The 20969-nt window shown below is 44.7% G+C and overlaps 1 protein-coding gene across 6 annotated transcripts in view; it reads left to right on the top strand.

Moving 5' to 3' along the window:
* Positions 1-19341, top strand: part of tasp1 (taspase 1) — a 104095-nt gene extending 84754 nt beyond the window's left edge. For 3 of the 6 annotated variants that reach the window (XM_033026280.1, XM_033026278.1, XM_033026276.1), the window contains 3 exons: positions 7083-7193; positions 11931-12004; positions 18488-19341. In XM_033026280.1, the coding sequence (XP_032882171.1) occupies positions 7083-7193; positions 11931-12004; positions 18488-18580 (278 nt within the window). In that variant the 3' untranslated portion in view covers positions 18581-19341. Of the gene's footprint in view, positions 1-7082; positions 7194-11930; positions 12011-18487 lie in introns of all 6 variants that reach the window. The other 3 variants (XM_033026277.1, XM_033026279.1, XM_033026275.1) reach the window with 1 other exon arrangement.
* The last annotated feature ends 1628 nt before the right edge of the window (positions 19342-20969 follow it).

Here is a 20969-nt window from a genome sequence, read left to right as displayed (position 1 = left end):
GATGCTCGTGTGTAACCAAGAAAGTTCGTAGTTCGAAGATTGATTGGTGTTTGTAACGTTCAATTGCCTGATGGATGTTGTAAAGAAGCTGCTCCTGAACCAGGAGGTGGAGGAAGGAACTGCAGATGCTGGTTTACACCGAAGATGTAAAAAAAGGAGTGACTCAGCGGGTCAGGCAGCGTCGCTGGATAGAAGGAATTGGTGACGTTGTCGGGTCAAGACCCTTCTTCAGACTAAAGAAGGATCTCGACCTGAAACATCACTCACCTGGGGAGGAGGGGGTTTGGGTGGGGAAGAATGAGTGAACCAAGGAGTAGTGTCATTGATTGGAAAGGTGTAGTAAAAGACCAGCCTAGACATGATGTGTAGGAGGGAACTGCAGATGTGGTTTAATAATAATAATAATAATACATTTTATTTATGGGCGCCTTTCAAGAGTCTCAAGGACACCTTACAAAAATTTAGCAAGTAGAGGAAAAACATGTAAGGGGAATGAAATAAATAGTAGAGACATGACTAGTACACAAATTAAAGACAGAATTCAATTCAAAACACAATATGAGGCAATTAATGCACAGATGAAAAGGGAGGGGGACGTGGGGCTAAGGATAGGCAGAGGTGAAGAGATGGGTCTTGAGGCGGGACTGGAAGATGGTGAGGGACAAGGAAATTGCGGATCAGTTGGGGGAGGGAGTTCCAGAGCCTGGGAGCTGCCCTGGAGAAGGCTCTGTCCCCAAAACTGCGGAGGTTGGATTTGTGCATGGAGAGGAGACCGGCTGATGTGGATCTGAGGGACCGTGAGGGTTGGTAGGGGGAGAGGAGGTCAGTGAGATATGGGGGGGGCAGATGGTGGAGGGCTTTGTAGGTGAGGACCAGGATTTTGTAGGTGATCCGGTGGGAGATGGGAAGCCAGTGAAGTTGTTTGAGGACTGGAGTGATGTGAAGCCAGGATTTGGTGTGGGTGATGAGTCGGGCGGCTGCGTTCTGGACCAGTTGGAGTCGGTTGATGTAGGTGGAGCTGATGCCAAGGAGAAGTGAGTTGCAGTAGTCCAGTCGGGAGGAGATGAAGGCATGGATGAGTCTTTCAGCAGCGGGAGGTGTGAGAGAGGGTCTGATTTTGGCGATGTTGCGGAGGTGAAAGAAGGAGGTTTTAATGACATGGCGGATGTGAGGCTCAAGGGAGAGGGTGGAATCCAAGATCACGCCAAGGTTGCGGGCCTGGGGAGATGGGGAGACAGTGGTGCCGTCAATGGTGAGAGTGGGGTTATTGATTTTGCTGAGTGGATTTGGAGCCTATGAGGAGGAATTCTGTTTTATCGCTGTTGAGTTTGAGGAAGTTATGTTGCATCCAGGTTTTTATAGCTGACAAACAGGAGTTGATATGGGAGAGGGGGGGGGGGTTGTGGGGGGATTTGGTGCCGAGGTAGATCTGGGTGTCATCGGCGTAACAATGGAAGTCCAGGTTGAAGTGGCGGAGTATCTGACCAAGGGGGAGGATGTAGATGATGAAGAGGAGGGGGCCGAGTACGGAGCCTTGGGGAACGCCTTGAGTGACTGTGGCTGTAGCAGAGGTGTGGTTATGGAGAGAGATGAAGTGGGATCTGTTGGAAAGGTAGGAACAGAGCCAGCTGAGTGCAGAACCTTCAATGCCAAGGTCCCCAAGTCTGGTAAGCAGGATGTTATGGTTCACTGTATCGAAGGCTGCACTCAGGTCGAGGTTTACACCGAAGATAGGCACAAATGCTGCAGTAACTCAGCGGGGCAGGCAGCACCTCTGGATAGAAGAAATGGGTGACATTTCGGGTCGATGCATGAAGAAGGGTCTCGACCAGAAATGTCATCCATTCCTTCTGTCCAGAGATGTTGCCTGTCCTGCTGAGTTACTCTAGCATTTTGTATCACAATATGGGCAGTATAAACATCATTATTCTATTGCATTGCATTTTCTGCCTACCTTTCAATAGGAAAAATAAGCTGTAGATTTCCCTTTTTAACTGCTTCAGTTCGACCGCTTTCACAGTAAGAGATCCACTTAACTAAAACATGCTGTTCCCATTATGATCCACACCAGCTTTCAGGCTAAGAAATACTTGAAATTGTTGCGTTTTCTAGCTGCGAATTGAAATTTTATCTAACGCTTGGACATGTCTGTAACCACAATGGCATGACTAATCTTCTGGAGATTACCATGTAGTTTTAAAGTTATTTATGAAATTCTGCAGAGAATAAACTTATCCATGCCTCTGTTTAATGGAGTATTCACAGATGTTTATACATATTCACATCTGGATTAAAGAAGGGCAAATAAAATTAAGAAAGGTGAGGTAGTGTTAAGAGACATTGTTCGGGGAGGGGGGGGTATAAAGCGTTTTGTTTAGTTTAGAGATACAGCGCGGAAACAGGCCCTTCGGCCCACCGAGTCCGCACTGACCGGAGATTCCCGCTCACTAACATTCAATGGACAATAGGTGCAGGAGTAGGCCATTTGGCCCTTCGAGCCAGCACCGCCATTCAATGTGATCACGGCTGATCATCCCCAATCAGTACCCCGTTCCTGCCTTCTCCACATATCCCCTGACTCCGCTATCTTTAAGACCCCTATCTAGCCTTCTCTGAAAGTATCCAGAGAACCCGCCTCCACCGCCCTCTGAGGCAGAGAATTCCACAGACTCACAACTTTCTGTGTGAAAAAGTGTTTCCTCATCTCCGTTCTAAATGGCTTACCCCTTATTCTTAAACTGTGGCCCCTGGTTCTGGACTCCCCCCAACATCGGGAACATGTTTCCTGCCTCTAGCGTGTCCATACCCTTACACTAGGGACAATTTTTACATTTATACCAAGCCAATTAACCTACCAACCTGTGCGTCTTTGGAGTGTGGGAGGAGACCAAAGTTCTCGGTGAAAACCCACGCAGGTCACGGGGCGAACGTACAAAACTAACGTTGCAACCTTAAAGGAAACTAGCCGGGCAAGGTTACTGTGTCTAATGATGCATCTCTTCCACTTATACAGAGTTGAAATGACAAGTGCGCTGGAGCACCCTCAGTTATTAATTCAGCTCATTCACAGTGTCAATCTCCATAATCTGTTCTTCGCCAGCAACCACTCACTTTCACTCGTTAACTTAATTAGCCATTGAAAGCAAAGAATAATTTTGTTGGCCATAATTAGATATTTTGGAAATGTGATTCTGAGAAATTGCAGTCTTTCTGTTTTGATCTTGTTCCGAGCTATGATTTCAATGTGGCTAATTGCTTTCATTGTGACAGGATATGTATCACTGTCCAGCAATGCAGATGAGTGTGTTGGCAGCAGGGTCTGTGGAAAGATAGCTGTTGATCATGAAACCAGATGCTATAAAAATGTTATGCATTGAGATACTCCTTTTCATATATGGTGGTATTTTATTAACAAAGATTTTTCATGATATACTCAATAGAAAATAGGTGCAGGAGTAGGCCATTCGGCCCTCCGAGCCAGCACCTCCATTCAATGTGATCATGGCTGATCATCCACAATCAGTACCCCGTTCCTGCCTTCCCCCATATCCCCTGACTCCACCATCTTTAAGAGCCCTATCTAGCTCTCTGTTGAAAGCATCCAGAGAACCTGCCTCCACCGCCCTCTGAGGCAGAGAATTCCACAGACTCACTACTCTCTGTGTGAAAAAGTGTTTCCTCATCTCCGTTCTAAATGGCTTGCCCCTTATTCTTATTCCTTTGACATACCAGACAGATTTTTGGAAATATTCTCCTTTGACAACTGATAATCATTTGTTCCCATGTGTCTGGAAGTTAGCTGCAGGGAGGTGTATAAACAATTTTACTCTTTCTGTTTTCTTTTTCTCATTTCCTTTTCACAGATTGTGAGCCTAGTTTTTGGCAAGATTGCATGTCTAACGCTTCTAATCTCTCTGGATTTTCACAAAGAAGAAATCAGTTTTCTTTCTTGCATCAGAACTGTGACAAAGTTTACATTTTGTGTTTACATAGATACATACAGCGGCTTGCAAAAGTTTTCATATCCCTTGAACTTTTCCACATTTTGTCACGTTACAACCACAAACGTAAATGTATTTTATTGGGATTTTATGTGATAGACCAACACAAAGTGGTGCATAATTGTGAAGTGGAAGGAAAATGATACATGTGTTTTCACATTTTTTTACAAATAAAAAACTGAAAAGTGTGGCGTGCAAAAGTATTCAGCCCCCCTGAGTCAATACTTTGTAGAACCACCTTTCGCTGCAATTACAGCTGCAAGTCTTTTGGGGTATGTCTCTACCAGTTTTGCACATCTAGAGACTGAAATTTTTGCCCATTCTTCTTTGCAAAATAGCTCAAGCTCAGTCAGATTGGATGGAGAGCATCTGTGAACAGCAATTTTCAAGTCTTGCCAGAGATTCTCAATTGGATTTAGGTCTGGACTTTGACTGGGCCATTCTAACACATGAATATGCTTTGATCTAAACCATTCCCTTGTAGCTGTGGCTGTATGTTTAGGGTCGTTGTCCTGCTGGAAGGTGAACCTCCGCCCCAGTCTCAAGTCTTTTGCAGACTCTAATGGGTTTTCTTCCAAGATTGCCCTGTATTTGGCTCCATCCATCTTCCCATCAACTCTGACCAGCTTCCCTGTCCCTGCTGAAGAAAAGCATCCCCAAAGCATGATGCTGCCACCACCATGTTTCACAGTGGGGATGGTGTGTTCAGGGTGATGTGCAGTGTTAGTTTTCCGCCACACATAGCGTTTGCATTTAGGCCAAAAGCTTCAATTTTGGTCTCATCTGACCAGAGCACCTTCCTCCACATGTTTGCTGTGTCCCCCACATGGCTTATGGCAAACTGCAAACGGGACTTCTTATGGCTTTTTTTCAACAATGGCTTTCTTCTTGCCACTCTTCCATAAAGGCCCGATTTGTGGAGTGCACGACTAATAGTTGTCCTGTGGACAGATTCTCCCACCTGAGCAGTGGATCTCTGCTGCTTCTGATCAATGCTCTCCTTGTCCGGCCTGTCAGTTTAGGTGGACGGCCATGTCTTGGTAGGTTTGCAGTTGTGCCATACTCTTTCCACTTTCGGATGATGGATTGAACAGTGCTCTGTGAGATGTTCAAAGCTTGGGATATTTTTTTATAACCTAACCCTGCTTTAAACGTCTCCACAACTTTATCCCTGACCTGTCTGGTGTGTTCCTTGGGCTTCATGATGCTGTTTGTTCACTAATGTTCTCTAACAAACCTATGAGGCCTTCACAGAACAGCTGTATTTATACTGAGATTAGATTACACACAAGTGGACTCTATTTTCTAATTAGGTGACCTCTGAAGGCAATTGGTTGCACTGGATTTTATTTAGGGGTATCAGAGTAAAGGGGGCTGAATACTTTTACACGCCACACTTTTCAGTTTTTTATTTGTAAAAAAATGTGAAAACCATGTATCATTTTCCTTCCACTTCACAATTATGCATAACTTTGTGTTGGTCCTGTTTTGTGTTGGTCTATCACATAAAATCCCAATAAAATACATTTACGTTTGTGGTTGTAACGTGACAAAATGTGGAAAAGTTCAAGGGGTACGAATACTTTTGCAAGCCACTGTAGACAATAGGTGCAGGAGTAGGCCATTCGGCCCTTCGAGCCTGCACCGCCATTCAATGTGATCATGGCTGATCATCCACAATCAGTACCCCGTTCCTGCCTTCTCCCTATATCCCTTGATTCCGCTATCTTCAAGAGCTCTATCTAACTTTCTTTTGAATGCATCCAGTGAATCGCCCCGCACTGCTGAAGCTGAGAATTCCACAAATTCACAACTCTCCGTGTGAAAAAGTATTCTTAAACTGTGTGGCCCCTGGTTCTGGACTCTCCCAACATCGGGGACATGTTTCCTGCATCTACCCTGTCCAATCCCTTAATAATTGAATATGTTTCAATGAGACCACGTGGTCAGGATCACACTAGCATTCTGTACACTCAGAATGTCACCCAGTCAGGCCTCTGTGGAGCTCGGATTATCGTAGTTGAGGAAGTTGTAGCACCACGCTCACTATTGCCAGCCTGTAGCATACGGCTGACACCGCCACCTTGTTTCTATAAGATACCTTCTCATCCTTCTAAATTCCAGTGAATACAAGCCCAGCCGACCCATCCTTTCATCATATGACAGTCCCACCATCCCGGGAATTAACCTCATTAACCTATGCTGCACTCCCTCAATAGCAAGAATGTCCTTCCTCAAATTAAACTGGGCTTTTTCTTAAGTCAGCCTTCTACATGCATCGGACATTGACCCTGAGAGTTAAGGGCCTGTCCCTCTTACGCGGCCTTGGCTCGCAAATTACGTGACCTCGTGTGCGCTTGAGGCGTACGGGCACCGTATGGCTGCGCGGGGCCGGTCCCACTTAGAAGCGCCGAGTTGTGCGGGGCTGGCCCCGACATCGCGCGGGGCTCCAAAATTCTTGCAGTGGCCGAAATCTTCGCGCGCCAACGGCTTGTCGGCACGCAGGCGCATTGCGGTCGTACGCAGCGTCTTGACGGCGTACGCCTAGCATGTGGCGTTGCGCGATGACGTCACCACCCGGCGTGGCGTTGCGTGATGACGTCACCGCCCGACGCCGTGCGACGCCAAAATTCAGTCGGCCCGCCTCCGGCCCAGCTGATTGGTAAGCATGACGCGAATGAAGTCACGCGTGAACTTTGCGTGAACGCTTCCGTTTGGTCGCGCCAAACGCACGCAATCGCATGCAAGTGGGACGGGCGCTGTGTGTAAAACGGAGACATTTGATGATTTACAGATAGTTTGCTTTTATGGGGAATAGGATCAATTTTGCAGCGGTAATTCTTTTGGACTTTGCAAACTGGAGTTATTTTAAGTTTGTGTAGGAAAGAACTGCAGGTGCTGGTTTAAATCGAAGGTAGACGCAAAATGCTGAAGTAACTCAGCGGGACAGGCAGCCACTCTGGAGTGAAGGAATGGGTGACGTTTCGGGTCGAGACCCTTCTTCCGATATTTTAAGTTTGTTATTTCGGTTGTTTTAAGTTTGTTGTCCAACTGCAGTAACACGTTTTGTGTTCTTCATAGGTTCACCATTCCTAGCCTGTGAGGACTCTGTACTTGGCGGAGTCATAGTTCTCCGTTGCTGCAGATGTTCAATGGACTCTGAGTCGGCACTGAACACACCAGCCCTCCTAGGTAATCAATACGTTTCCAATATGATCGTTACTCTGCGTCGTACCAGATAGCTGATTAAATATTTAAGAAGGAACTGCAGATGCTGGAAAATCGAAGGTAGACAAAAATGCTGGAGAAACTCAGCGGGTGCAGCAGCATCTATGGCAACGTTTCGGGCTTCAACCCTTGGATTTCGGCCCGAAACGTTGCCTATTTCCTTTGCTCCATAGATGCTGCTGCACCCGCTGAGTTTCTCCAGCATTTTTGTCTACCAGCTGATTAAATATTACTGACTGTACGCCTCGTTGTCACCTTCCCCTCAGCTAACAATGAACCATTCTACATTTCCTTGATCATCGTCCCCTTTGATATGTTTCACACCTCACCCTTCCATTGTGTCTATGCCTCCGTCTCCCCGACTCTCCGTCTGAAGAAGGGTCTCGACCCGAAACCTCTCCCATCCCTTCCTTCCAGAGATGCTGCCCATCTCGCTGAGTTACTCCAGCATTTTATGTCTATCTTTGGTGTAAACCAGCATCATCTGCAATTCCTTCCCACACATAAGTAAGGAACCTATTGATCTCCCAATCAAGGTAGACAAAAATGTCTACCTTCGATTTTTTTCCAGCATCTGCAGTTCTTTCTCAAACATCCCAATCAAGGTGGTTTGTTGTTCACATTCCGTCTGTTGGATCTTTTACTTAGCACGTAAGGCAGCGTGGTGGTGCAGCGGTAGAGTTGCTGCCTCGCAGCACCAGAGATCCGGGTTCGATCCCGACTACGGGTGCCGTTTGTGCAGAGTTTGTACGTTTTCCCCGTGACCTGCGTGGGTTTTCTCCGGGATCACCAGTTTCCTCCCACACTCCAAAGACGTACAGGTCTATAGGTTAATTGGCTTGATGTAATTGTAAATAATCCCTAGTGTGTATAGGACAGCGTTAGTGTGCGAGGATCACTGGCATGTTTGCTACTGAATTTGAAATGAGTGATATGCCAGAGGATAGAATTAGCCATTTTCCTTCCTATAACCATATAACCATATAACAATTACAGCACGGAAACAGGCCATCTCGGCCTTTCTAGTCAGTGCCGAACACTTATTCTCCTCTAGTCCCATATACCTGCACTCAGACCATAACCCTCCATTCCTTTTCCCGTCCATATACCTATCCAATTTATTTTTAAATGATAAAATCGAGCCTGCCTCCACCACTTCCACTGGAAGCTCATTCCACACAGCTACCACTCTCTGAGTAAAGAAGTTCCCCCTCATGTTACCCCTAAACTTCTGTCCCTTAATTCTCAAGTCATGTCCTCTTGTTTGAATCTTCCGTACTCTCAATGGGAAAAGCTTATCCACGTCAACTCTGTCTATCCCTCTCATCATTTTAAAGACCTCTATCAAGTCCCCCCTTAACCTTCTGCACTCCAAAGAATAAAGACCTAACTTGTTCAACCATTCTCTGTAAGTTAGTTGCTGAAACCCAGGCAACATCCTAACCTAACCTTTATTTTTCTCCACATCGAAGGTACTTTTTTAAAAAAAAATGAAGGAGGCTTTTTTTCTTATTGATTTTATGTTGATGTTTTTGAAACATAGAAAACAAAATAAGTGCAGGAGTAGGCCATTCGGCCCTTCGAGCCTGCACCGCCATTCGATATGATCATGGCTGATCATCTAAAATCAGTACCCCGTTCCTGCTTTTTCCGCATATCCCTTGATTCCCTCAGCCCTAAGAGCTAAGTCTAACTCCCTCTTGAAAAATCCAGTGAATTGGCCTCCACTGCCTTCTGTGGCAGAGAAGCGCACAGATTCACAACTCTCTGGGTGAAAACGTTTTTCCTCATCTCAGTCCTAAATGGCCTACCCCTTATTCTTAGATTGTGACAATTGAAGACACAATATATTTTATTAATAAACCAATGTATTATACTGGCCAAACCAATCTTTGACCTCAGTAATATAATTAAAGCAGTATTGTGGCCCCTATACATCATTGCTCTAGAACTTAATTTGGACTTAATTATGGACAGAGAGGTTTAGTTTAGAGATACAGCGTGGAAACTGGCCCTTCGGCCCACCGAGTCCGCGCCATGCAGTGATCCCCACACATTAACACTATCCTACACACACTAGGGACAATTTTACATTGATACCAAGCCAATTAACCTACAACCTTATACGACTTTGGAGTGTGAGAGGAAACTGAAGATCTCAGAGAAAACCCACGCAGGTCATGGAGAGAACGTACAAACTCCGTACAAACAAGCACCCATTGTCAGGATCGAACCCAGGTCTCTGGCGCTGTGAGGCAGTAGCTATACCGCTACGCCACCGTGCCACCCTTGTATATATGTGCATGAAGTTACTGCATAGAGAGAGGGGCTAGCCGCCAGATGAGGCTCCAGATTTTTATATGCATGCTTCCAAGTTTTCCTGCCAACTGGACTGAGTTGGATGTCATGGAAAATGGGAATGAAAGGCATTTCTTTCTTCGCCCGCCCTAACACAAGCCCTCAAAAGAGATTAAATTATACTGAAGATTATATTGAAGAAGGCAAACGCAATGGTAGCATTTATTTCAAGAGAATACAAAAGCAGGGATGTAATGCTGAGGCTCTATAAGGCGCTGGTCAGCCTGCATTTGAAGTTTTGCGAGCAATTTTGGGCACCATATCTGAGGAAGGATGTGCTGGCTCTGGAGAGGGTCCAGAGGAGGTTTACAAGAATGACCCCAGGAATGAGTGGGTTAACCTATGATGAGTGTTTGGCGGCACTGGGCCTGTACTCACTGGAGTTTAGAAGAATGAGGGTGGACCTCATTGAAACGTACCGAATAGTGAAAGGCTTGGATAGAGTGTATGTGGAGAGGATGTTTTCATTGGTGGGAGAGTCTAGGACTAGAGGTCACGGCCTTAGAATTAAAGGATGTTCCTTTAGGAAGGAAATGAGAAGGAACTTCTTTAGTCAGAGGGTGGTGAATGGAGGCCGTCAATGGATATTTGTAAGGCAGTAATAGATAGATTATTGATTAGTACGGGTGTCAGGGGTTATGGGGAGAAGGCAGGAGAATGGGGTTAGGAGGGAGAGATAGATCAGCCATGATGGAATGGCGGAGTAGACTCGATGGGCCGAATGGCCTAATTCTGCTCCTATCACTTATGAGTTCATGATTAACTTTGTATCATAACAAATGTTGTTCTAGTGTTAATGTATGAATGTAAACTTCTTTTTCTTTACCAACCCTACCCTATGGTCATGGATAAGAGAGATTCCCGCTGATCATTAAAACAGAGGAGAAATTAGGAAAATACCGAAAAATTGACTTTAAATACAATTCGCTTGCAGTTTGAGCACTAAATTATTTTTAATTTAAGCAAATCTTCCTTCATTAAACATAGCGAAATTTAGATTTGTATTAGAAAATGAAATGGACTAGCTTTGTCATGGCGTGCCGACTGAACTTGAAATTGCTGCTCTTTGGAAAATGTACAGCTTTTTGTTTGACCAGAACATAGAAAGGCACAGCACAAGAGCAGGCCCTTCGGCCCACAACATTTGTGCTGAACACGATGCCAAGACAAACCCTACCTGCCTCACTCATATCTCTCCATTCCCTGCATATCCATGTGCCTCTCTGAAAACCTTCTAAACTCCACTATTGTATCTGCCTCCACCACCACCGCTCCTGGGAGCTGTTCCAGGCACCCACCACTTTCTGTGTAAAAAAAAAATTCAACTTGCCTCCTTTCAACGGGACAGGCAGCAACTCTGGAGAGAAGGAATGGGTGACATCTCAGGTTTAGTTTAGTGATACAGTGTGGAAACAGGCTCTTCGGCCCACCGGGTCCGCGCCGACCAGCGATCCCCGCACACTAACACTATCCTACACTCACTAGGGACAATGTTTACATTTAAGGGCCTGTCCCACTGTACGAGGTAATTCAAGAGTTCTCCCGAGTTTTCTCCTCGGAGAATGTCCGTAGCGGGTCCGTAGGAGTTTGTGGATGTCTCGTAGCGGCTCGTACGAGTAAAAAGTAACAATTTTTTTCATCACAAGTATTTTTTTTACTCGTGGACATTTTTCACAGTTGAAAAAACATCACGAGTTTACCGGATTTCCCAAGTACCTACCGTTACTCGTACGAGCCGCTACGAGACATCCACGAACTCCTACGGACCCGCTACGGACATTCTCCGAGTTCGAATCAGGGGAAAACTCGGGAGAACTTTTGAATTACCTCGTACAGTGGGACAGGTCCTTTACCAAGATAATTAACCTACAAACATGTACGTACATCTTTGGAGTGTGGGAGGAAATCGAAGATCTCGGAGAAAACCCACATGGGGAGAACGTACAACTCCGTACAGACAGCACCCGTAGTCGGGATCGAACCCGGGTCTCCGGGGCTGCATTCGCTGTAAGGCAGCAACTCTCCTGCTGCGCCACCGTGACCCCTCTTCAGGTTCGAATACGAAGGAGGGTCTCGACCCAAAACAACGTCACCCATTCCTTCTCTCCAGAGATGCTGCCTGGCCCGCTGAGTTACTCGAGCATTTGTTTGTCTGCTTTGCAGTTCCTTCCTACACATCTCCTTTTCAAACTTATCCCCTCTCTCGCCTCAAAGTCCTTGACGCTTCCAACCTGGGAAAACTGTTCTGACTGTCTTGTTAGGCGTTGTATTTGACCTGAATAACTGCTTCTATTATGCCACTTGAATTTACTTTCATCATATTTTAATCTTTCTCCCATGCAGTTGAGTTTTTATGGAGTCATACCACCGAGAGCATGTGTGTTGGCTACATGTCGACTCAAGATGGAAAAGCTAAGGTAAATGTAAGACAGTACCAATAACTTTTCTTGTCTATGTTTTCGCTCTGATACCTTTTTTTAAAAATCTTATAGAGGCAGTTTCAAAATTGTTTTTTTATTAATACATTTTACAGATGTCTATCCAAAATATTATTTGCAGAGATCACACACAAAACTGTGAGGAGAATGTCTTTTCCAATTAATATAGATCATGTGTTGGCGGACTTTAAAACTCATGTGGGATTTTTCAGAAATCTGTATTTTTCAGTAGCTTTGAAGTGTGGAACATCCCTTGAAGATTGTTTTCTATTACCAAATCATAAATTGTTTGGCAGTCCAAATCCGCGATGATGGTGCTTTGAGTTTTTTTTTTTCAAAGTTGTAACTTTTTTTCGCATTTCATTTCTGCCACTCACTTCAAAGCGAAAAGAATTGGAGACGTTTTTTTGTGCCGGGCTATTAAATATGCGGAGCGATGTTCAAAAAGTCGGAAGCTTGATTTATATTTTGGACGTAGCCGTCGTAGCCTATGTGTGAAATGTGGCCCGGGCAGTGAACAAAGGTGACGGCTGGGACATTAAAGGCACAGTAATTTGGCCGTTCGCTGGGTAGCTTCCCTTCCTTTCTCTGACATCTGGTGTACATTGTTTCCATATTGGCCACAAATTGTGCAGCTGGTATTGTTGAAGTCCTCCTGACAGATGCAGCTGCTCTTCTCGCTTTTGACCTTACTTTACGAGACTAATCCTTCTTCACCACCCCCACTTTGAGTCTGAGGCCTCAAATGTTTTTCACCAAGTAACCACAAAACACTCGGGGGACGGGGGGGTGGGTGGGTAGGTCGGGGTAGGTTTGATCGAAAAGATAATTTTGCAGTGAATCTGACATTTGGCCTCTTCAAATTAGATGTTACAACTCTACCTTATTTAAGCTAACGAGATAAGTTAAGATATGATATTGTGTTTTGAGAAAAGTGTTATATTTTTCATCCACATGGTTGGCTTCTATTGTTTAGTTTAGTTTAGAGGCACAGCACGGAAACAGGCCCTTCGGCCCATCGAGTTCATGCCGACCCACAATCCCCGCACACTAACACTATCCTCCACACTCTTTTTTACAATTACACGAAGCCAATTAGCTTACAAACCTGCACGTCTTTAGAGTGTGGGAGGAAATTGGAGCTCCTGGAAAAAAAACCCGTGCGGGTCACGGGGAGAACGTACAAACTCCATGCAGACAGCACCCGAAGTCCGGTTCGGACTCGGGTCTCTGTCGCTGTGAGGCAGCAACTCTACCATCTGGAGTACTTGGCTTCAATTAAAGGGCCTGTTCCACTGACGCGACTTTTCAGCGACTGTCTTCGACCTTCAAGCTCGAGGGCACTCGCCTGGAAAACCTCGAGCTGGATCGACCGTCAGCGATGAAACCGTGAGCTGGATCGACCGGCCGCGCGCACACACACACACACACACACACACACACAAACACATCGTAAAAGCGGGGGCCAGGGAAAGCGGGGGAGCGCTGTCTGAAATTCACACCCTCGATGAACGGGATGGTACGGCTGCACAGTAACGATAAGTCCTTTAGAGAGCGCGGAGGGGGGTGGGGAGGGTGAGATAAGGAGCGGAGACACTTTTAAGAAATCAAACAACGTTTAATAAAGTTTAGTGGGCATTTTACATTTCCGGTCTATTTTCCTTGGTCCTGAAAACTCCAATGAGCCAATTAAAATGCCCGGTCAGCGAAGGAGATTGCCTGTAACTACATAGCGACCCCACTCCACTGCACTATGAGTTTAAAAGAACCATGCCGACCAACATGCTGAAAAATTTTCCGCGACCAAACTGAGGCCGCGAGTATTCGGGAACTTTCTTCGAGCATGAAGGAGAGTTCCAGTGACCTCCTAGGACCTCGTGTCGACCATGCTGCGAGTATGAGTCGAGGGCAAACTCTTCTAAACTCGCAGACTAGGTCGCCACAGTGGGACAGCCCCTTTACAGGACCTTGTAGTGTCAGAAATAGCCCACATTGGGTTATCTTTGTTAACGCAGGTGAAAAATGATGATCTTGGTCAACTTTTACAGGCAGATTTAGCCTCACCTTTTCCATTTTCCTTGAGTTTTAAAATCTGTTTTGTTTTTGCAAGGTTTGCATTACTGCTTTTTATCCATTGTATTTGCTCAGCAACTGTTGCTACTTGCTTGTTTGTATCTATTTGTCACATACCACAGGAGTAAACAAAAGATATATTAATTTACTTTGAAAAAATGTTGCTTTTATGAAACAAATCTTGCTTTGTTGTGAGACAAAAATGCTGGAGAAACTCAGCGGGTGAGGCAGCATCTATGGAGCGAAGGAAATAGGCAACCTTTCTTCAGACTCGATGTTAATGTCATATATCTTTTCTTTATATTTTCCTACATTTATTATTTTCAATGACAATAATCTTTAAATATTTTGTCACAGAAAACATTATCCACCATTTTGGTTTGCATTCATTAATGGGGAATATTTTCTGACTAGCAAATTGAACTGATTTGGGATTACCAGACCAGCTTTTGTCTTCATTGAGGTATTTGACAGACGCTGCCTACTTCAAAAGTACTAAAAATGGGATAAGAAATGTAAGGTATTTAGATTTTTCTGTCAGGTCAAGAAGCAAAGTGGAGATGCAAAGTAAGAGGATTCAGAGAAGTCGCAATAGACAATAGGTGCAGTAGGCCATTCGGCCCTTCGAGCCAGCACCGTCATTCAGTGTGATCATGGCTGATCATCCCCAATCAGTACCCCGTTCCTGCCTTCTCCCCATATCCCCTCACTCCGCTATTTTTAAGAGCCCTATCTAGCTCTCTCTTGAAAGCATCCAGAGAACCCAGGTATGGGCTGGAATGCAAAAGATCACGTGCATGAAGCAGAAGGGCGGTACACTGCCTGATGGTGAACAGAGTCTGGCTGATGATCTGAACAGATTTTTCAACAGATTTGACTGCCCCACACCACCCCAGCCTCCCCCACCTGGTCTGCTGACCATTGCTGCTTCCTCTCCACCTCCCCTCCCTCTCTCCAACACTCCTGAGATGTCACCTGTACGGAGTCCCCTCTTTCCACCTCCCACTCCACCAGCAGCCCCACCTATGACTCTTCATACTGCTCAGTTCAAGATGATGCTGGACAGACTGAAGCCAGGGAAAGCAGTGGGGCCCGATGACACCAGCCCAAGGCTACTGAAGACCTGCTCTTCAGAGCTGTGTGGTATTCTAACACACCTGTTCAACCTGAGCTTGCGTCTACAGAAGGTTCCAAGGCTGTGGAAAACATCTTGCCTGGTACCTGTCCCAAAGAAGACCCATCCCACTCACCACAATGACTACAGACCAGTAGCGCTTACCTCACATATTATGAAGACATTTGAGAGACTTGTCCTTTCCTACATCAGGACTAGTGTGTCAACTCAAATGGATCCTTTACAGTTTGCATATCAGCCCAACATCAGTGTCGATGATGCTCTCATTTACATGCTGCAGAGGGCGTACACACATTTGGACACTACTGATGCATCTGTAAGGATTACATTTTTTGACTTCTCAAGCGCCTTTAACACAATTCAGCCCCGACTGCTAAGGGAGAAGATGGACAAGATGAAAGTGGATCCATCACTGGTACTGTGGTGTTTGGATTACCTTTCCCTCAGACCACAGTACGTGTGCCTACAGAACAATGTCTCAAGCACCATCTTGAGCAGCACAGGGGCTCTACAAGGAACTGTGCTGGCTCCATTCCTGTTTACCATCTACACCGCGGATCTCCAATATAACACCAACCGCTGCTTTTTGCAGAAATTTTCGGATGACACAGCTGTTGTCGGCCTCATCAAAGGGGGCAATGAGGAGGAGTATAGAGACATAATAAGCAACTTTGTGGAGTGGAGTGCACACAATAACCTCCATCTTAACACCACAAAAACCAAGGAGATAGTTGTGGACTTCAGGAGGGGGAGGAGGAGGACTCAACCAACACCAATCACCATCAGGGGCACTGAGGTGGAGGTGGTCGCTAACCACAGGTACCTTGGTGTGCAGCTTGACAGTGAGCTGGACTGGAAGGGTCATATGGAGGCGGTGTACAGGAAGGGACAAAGTCGACTATTTTTTAAGGAGGCTGAGGTCATTTAACATCTGCCAACCCCTGCTGTGCAGTGTCTACCATTCAGTGGTGGCCAGTGCTCTGTTTTTTGCTGTGGCCTGTTGGGGAGATGGTGCCCGCATAGCGGACAAAAACAGACTGGACAAGCTGATCAGGAAGGCCGGCTCAGTGGTCGGGGCTGAGCAACGAACGGTCCAGCAGGTGGCAGAGGCCAGAACTCTGAACAAACTGGGTTCAATAATGACCAACCCCACTCACCCACTCCATGCCCTGAAGGTGATCAAGAGCAGCATCTTCAGTCAGAGACTGATTGCACCAATGTGCAAAACTGAGAGACATAGGAAGTCTTGTATACCAGCTGCTATAAGGTTATATAATGCGCATAAATAACTGCACTTTTTTTCATTCATTGTATTTTAACTTGTATTTAACTTGTTAAGTATGGAAGCCATTTGAGGAAATGTGTGGTGTTATGTCTGTCTTGAAGCTGTCGTGGCACTGTAATTTCCTGTAAAGGATTATTAAAGGTATAATAAATTAAATAAATAAATAAATAAACCCGCCTCCACTGCCGTCTGAGGCAGAGAATTCCACAGACTCACCACTCTCTGTGAGAAAAAGTGTTTCCACGTCTCCGTTCTAAATGGCTTACTCCTTATTCTTAAACTGTGGCCCCTGGTTCTGGACTCCCCCAACATCGGGAACATGTTTCCTGCCTCTAGCGTGTCCAAGCCCTTAACAAGGGAATGCAGAACACGGAGTGCTGGAGTAACTCAGCGGGTCAGGCAGCATCTCTGGAGAACATGGATAGGTGACGTTTCGCATCGGGACCCTTCTTCAGACTCAGAATTCTTCAGACTTGATCATTTCAAATAAATTCTTTATATCATGCATTTCCAGATATACCTTGGCAAATACCTTCAATACAGAGCCCATAATGTTAGTTTTCACCTGTGGGTCTCCACAATTAATATTAATTTGGATCCTGCTGCTTTTTTAAGCTTTCCTGAAATGATTAGATTTCAGACCTACAGTCTGAAGACGGGACTTAACCCGAAACGTCCCCCATTCCTTCTCTCCAGAGATGTTGCCTGTCCCGGCTGAGTTGCTCCAGCATTTTGTGTCTATTTCCTGAACTGAAGAGCCATCAAGAACACCACAGAGGCAGCAGAGAAGGCCTCAAGATGGCTCTGGATCAGGAGAGAAGGTGCAGGGGGGGAAACGCCTGGGTGATGTTGAAAGACCCGATGACCCCAGCTTACATCACTGATGATGAGTTCAGGAGCATCAATAGATGTTTTGGGTTTTTTTTTATCAGGAGAGGATGTTGCAACATTTGGAAAAACAGAATCGACCAATATAACTGCGTGCGTTTGCTCCACTTTTATGGGTCTGATTATTAAAACCTCTCAATTCTTTTGCTTTGGTTGAGCAGATGTGCTTGTAAATAAACAATTATTTAAATAGAATCAAGATGTTAATGGTGAAAGGCACATCATGTAACAAGTTAAATAATGTTTAAAGCCTATAAACTGTGTTGATGCTTTTCTCAATTATATCCTGTCAGTTCTTGTAGCGATTGGCATTTAAGGTCTTGCTATTTTTAAGGTTTATCGATCGTGACCTGTGTCGTACTCTGCATTTTGGAGACATCCACAATGCAAGTTATTGGACCACGTTCGACTAACTGCAGCAGGATGTAGAGGAGTTGTGGTTAACAGTATCAGATAACAGAAGGCATCAATTCTACCTTATTTATAAGCGCCTGTGAATATCAGAATCTCAGAAACTGTTAAAAGTGAGATTCTATATGTTTAGTTTAGTGATACAGCGCGGAAATAGACTCTTCGGCCCACCGAGTCCGCGCCGACCAGCGATCCCCGCACACTAACTCTATCCCAGTGATTCCCAACATGGGGCCATGGCAAATTTCAGGGGGCCACAGAAAAACTTTGGGATTTAGGGGGCCACAGAGCTACCACCCTGTTGCCTCCTAAATTTCAGTTCTAATAAATTTAAATCTATGTAGTTGAAATATATTTTTAATGTATGATTATAAATGGTTGTTTTATTGAACCCACAAAATATTTTTGATGTTTGTGGAATAGAATAAAAGAGAATATATGTGCAATTAATAGACACTGATAGTTTTATGGAAGGTATTAAAATATTTTTCCGCTAATAATGTCGGGGGGGGGGGGAGGGGACAGAAAAATTAAAAGATCCCAAGGGGGCCATGAGCTAAAAAAAGTTGGGAACCACTGCTCTATCCTATACACACCAGGGACACTTGTTTTGCGTCTGAGTTTTGTTGTAGGTGTGAAATCTTAACGGTGAATGTCTTTTGTTCCACAGACTCATATTTCAAGGCTTCCGCCAGGAGCTGTGGCAGGGCAGTCGTTAGCAATCGAAGGTGGTGTTTGCAGGCTACGGACCTCGGTGAACTAAACGTTTCATCCCAGTAGTGCTACCATACACAGCCTCAGACGGACTACCTAACTATAGTCTATTTATATTTTAAATGTGATCAATGAAAGCGTATTGAGAGCTTTATCTTTTTTGGTACCACAATAAAAATTGCACTTTGTACTTTATATATATATATATATCCTGATTATGCAAGTAAGTGCTGCTTTACTTTGACCTGCACCCATCTCAGTTTAAAACTGGAGCATTCACAAGATTGGTGCGAGTTTTCCTGATTGATATATATTGTCCCAAAAAGATAAATGTAAAAAAAAAAACACCGTTCTTTCCCGCTGACTTGAGTTTCAGTCAGTGCATTGCATTCCATATTTTCTGTCTAAAAGACCAGCAACATTTGCTTTTTTTTGGCACTAGAATTAGTAACTAGCAAAAGTGTCCGTGAATTTCAACATTGCTGATTACAGCGCAAGATACCTGGCTAATTAGTAATAACACATGTACCAATGTTTGGCTGTTAGTTAACGTGAGGTTTTGATCAGATATACAGTATATAAGTTTAAATTTTTTGGAGATACCGATAAAAGATGTGATTGCGTGTGCATCGGTGTGGCAGGTATGGTATGAAACCTCGCATTGAATTATTTAAACGTGAAACTATTAACCATGCTGTTAGTGCTGTCATGCCGGGGTTGATCGTGAATTCACCAAGAATTTGACAAACAATTCGGTGATGTAAGAGTGAGTGAATGCTTAAGATATTAGTGGTGAAAATGTACATTTAACAAAACTTGGTGCAATGCCTGTAGATCTTTTGTTTTTACTTTAAATTGCATACAATTAACAGACATTCGATATACACTGAGGTCAGATTGACTCCACTAGAGATAGACACAAAATGTTGGAGTAACTCAGCGGGACAGGCAGCATCTCTGGGGAGAAGGAATGGGTGACGTTTTGGGTCGAGACCCTTCCTCGACTCAACCATGCATTGTAAAACGGTATTTCTTTCATATTTGCTATAATTTAAGCTCCGGTTTTTCTGTAATTGTGTGCAAACACTTGATCCTGCTGATTTAACCTATTTATGCAACTTCGAGTGAACACGAGGGTCAAGTTTTATGGCGACAACTATCTGTGTACGATTTTGCATGTGGTTCAAATATCCAGAGGCACTTCAGATGTTACTGAACCACATATGGTGATACCAAGGTGAATGACCAGAGACTGAACAGATAGGTCGGTTTTGAGATTAAGAGAGGGAGGAAACAAGAAGACATTTATGGAGCTTTAAGGGCCTGACCCACCGTACGAGGTAATTCACGAGTTCTCCCGAGTTTTTCCCTGATTCGAACTCGGAGAATGTCCGTAGTGGGTCCGTAAGAGTTCGTGGATGCCTCGTAGCGGCTCGTACGAGTAAAAAGTAACAATTTTTTTCATCACGAGTATTTTTTCACTCGTGGACATTTTTCAGTGTTGAAAAAACATCGCGAGTTTACCGGATTTCCCGAGTAGCGGCCTTTACTCGTACGAGCCGCTACGAGACATCCACGAACTCCTACGGACCCGCTACGGACATTCTCCGAGTTCGAATCGGGTAAACTCGGGACAACTCTTGAATTACCTCGTACAGTGGGACAGCCTTGGAGTTGCTATCACCGCCAATGGTGAAGCAATGATGTTGTTAGTCAATGTCCATTTCTCCTTTGGCAATCCATTGTTTGCTTTAAGAGATGCTGCTGTAACCTCTGGTGAGGCTTCTGCAACAAATAGTAATAGTGAATCTCTCTCACGTATAACCAGATTTTCTCAGCGGTTCTTGGTAACTGATGGGGGAATTCAGAACGCCAGTGAATTCCTGGTTTGGGAACAAAGCCCGTATAATTTCCCCTTGAGTTTGAAATGCGGGAAGTTGATTGTATCGGAGGTATTAAGCCAGAGCTAGTTTTTACTCTTATTGTGTGTGTGGACCCAGGACAATCATAGTGAGCAAGTCTAGTGATACAATGTTAAAGACAGACTGTAAGATTGCACTTTGTTTTCATGGCATGAGAAGCCCCTCAAATTGCTATGACAGTCTTTATTTGCCACTCTCTCCCATATGCAGTTGAAAGGATATTGTCACCAGCTTGTCAAAACACTTGGTGACTATTGGTCCGCTATATTGAAGGAGTCTGAATTACAGACGTGCCTCAAAGCTGTATGTGGACTGACATCAAATGTTTGTTAAGAAAGAACTGCAGATGCTGGAAAAAATCGATGGTAGACAAAAATGCTGGAGAAGCTCAGCGGGTGAGGCAGCGTCTATGGTGCGAAGGAATAGGTGACGTTTCAGGGAACCTATTCAAGATTCAAGAGAGTTTATTGTCATGTGTCCCAGATAGGACAATTAAATTCTTGCTTTGCTTCAGCA

The sequence above is a fragment of the Amblyraja radiata genome, chromosome 8, assembly GCF_010909765.2.
Source record: "Amblyraja radiata isolate CabotCenter1 chromosome 8, sAmbRad1.1.pri, whole genome shotgun sequence".
Classification (NCBI taxonomy): domain Eukaryota; kingdom Metazoa; phylum Chordata; class Chondrichthyes; order Rajiformes; family Rajidae; genus Amblyraja; species Amblyraja radiata.
The sequence above is the reverse complement of the archived record's forward strand: the minus strand, read 5'-3'. Positions and strand labels throughout refer to the sequence as shown.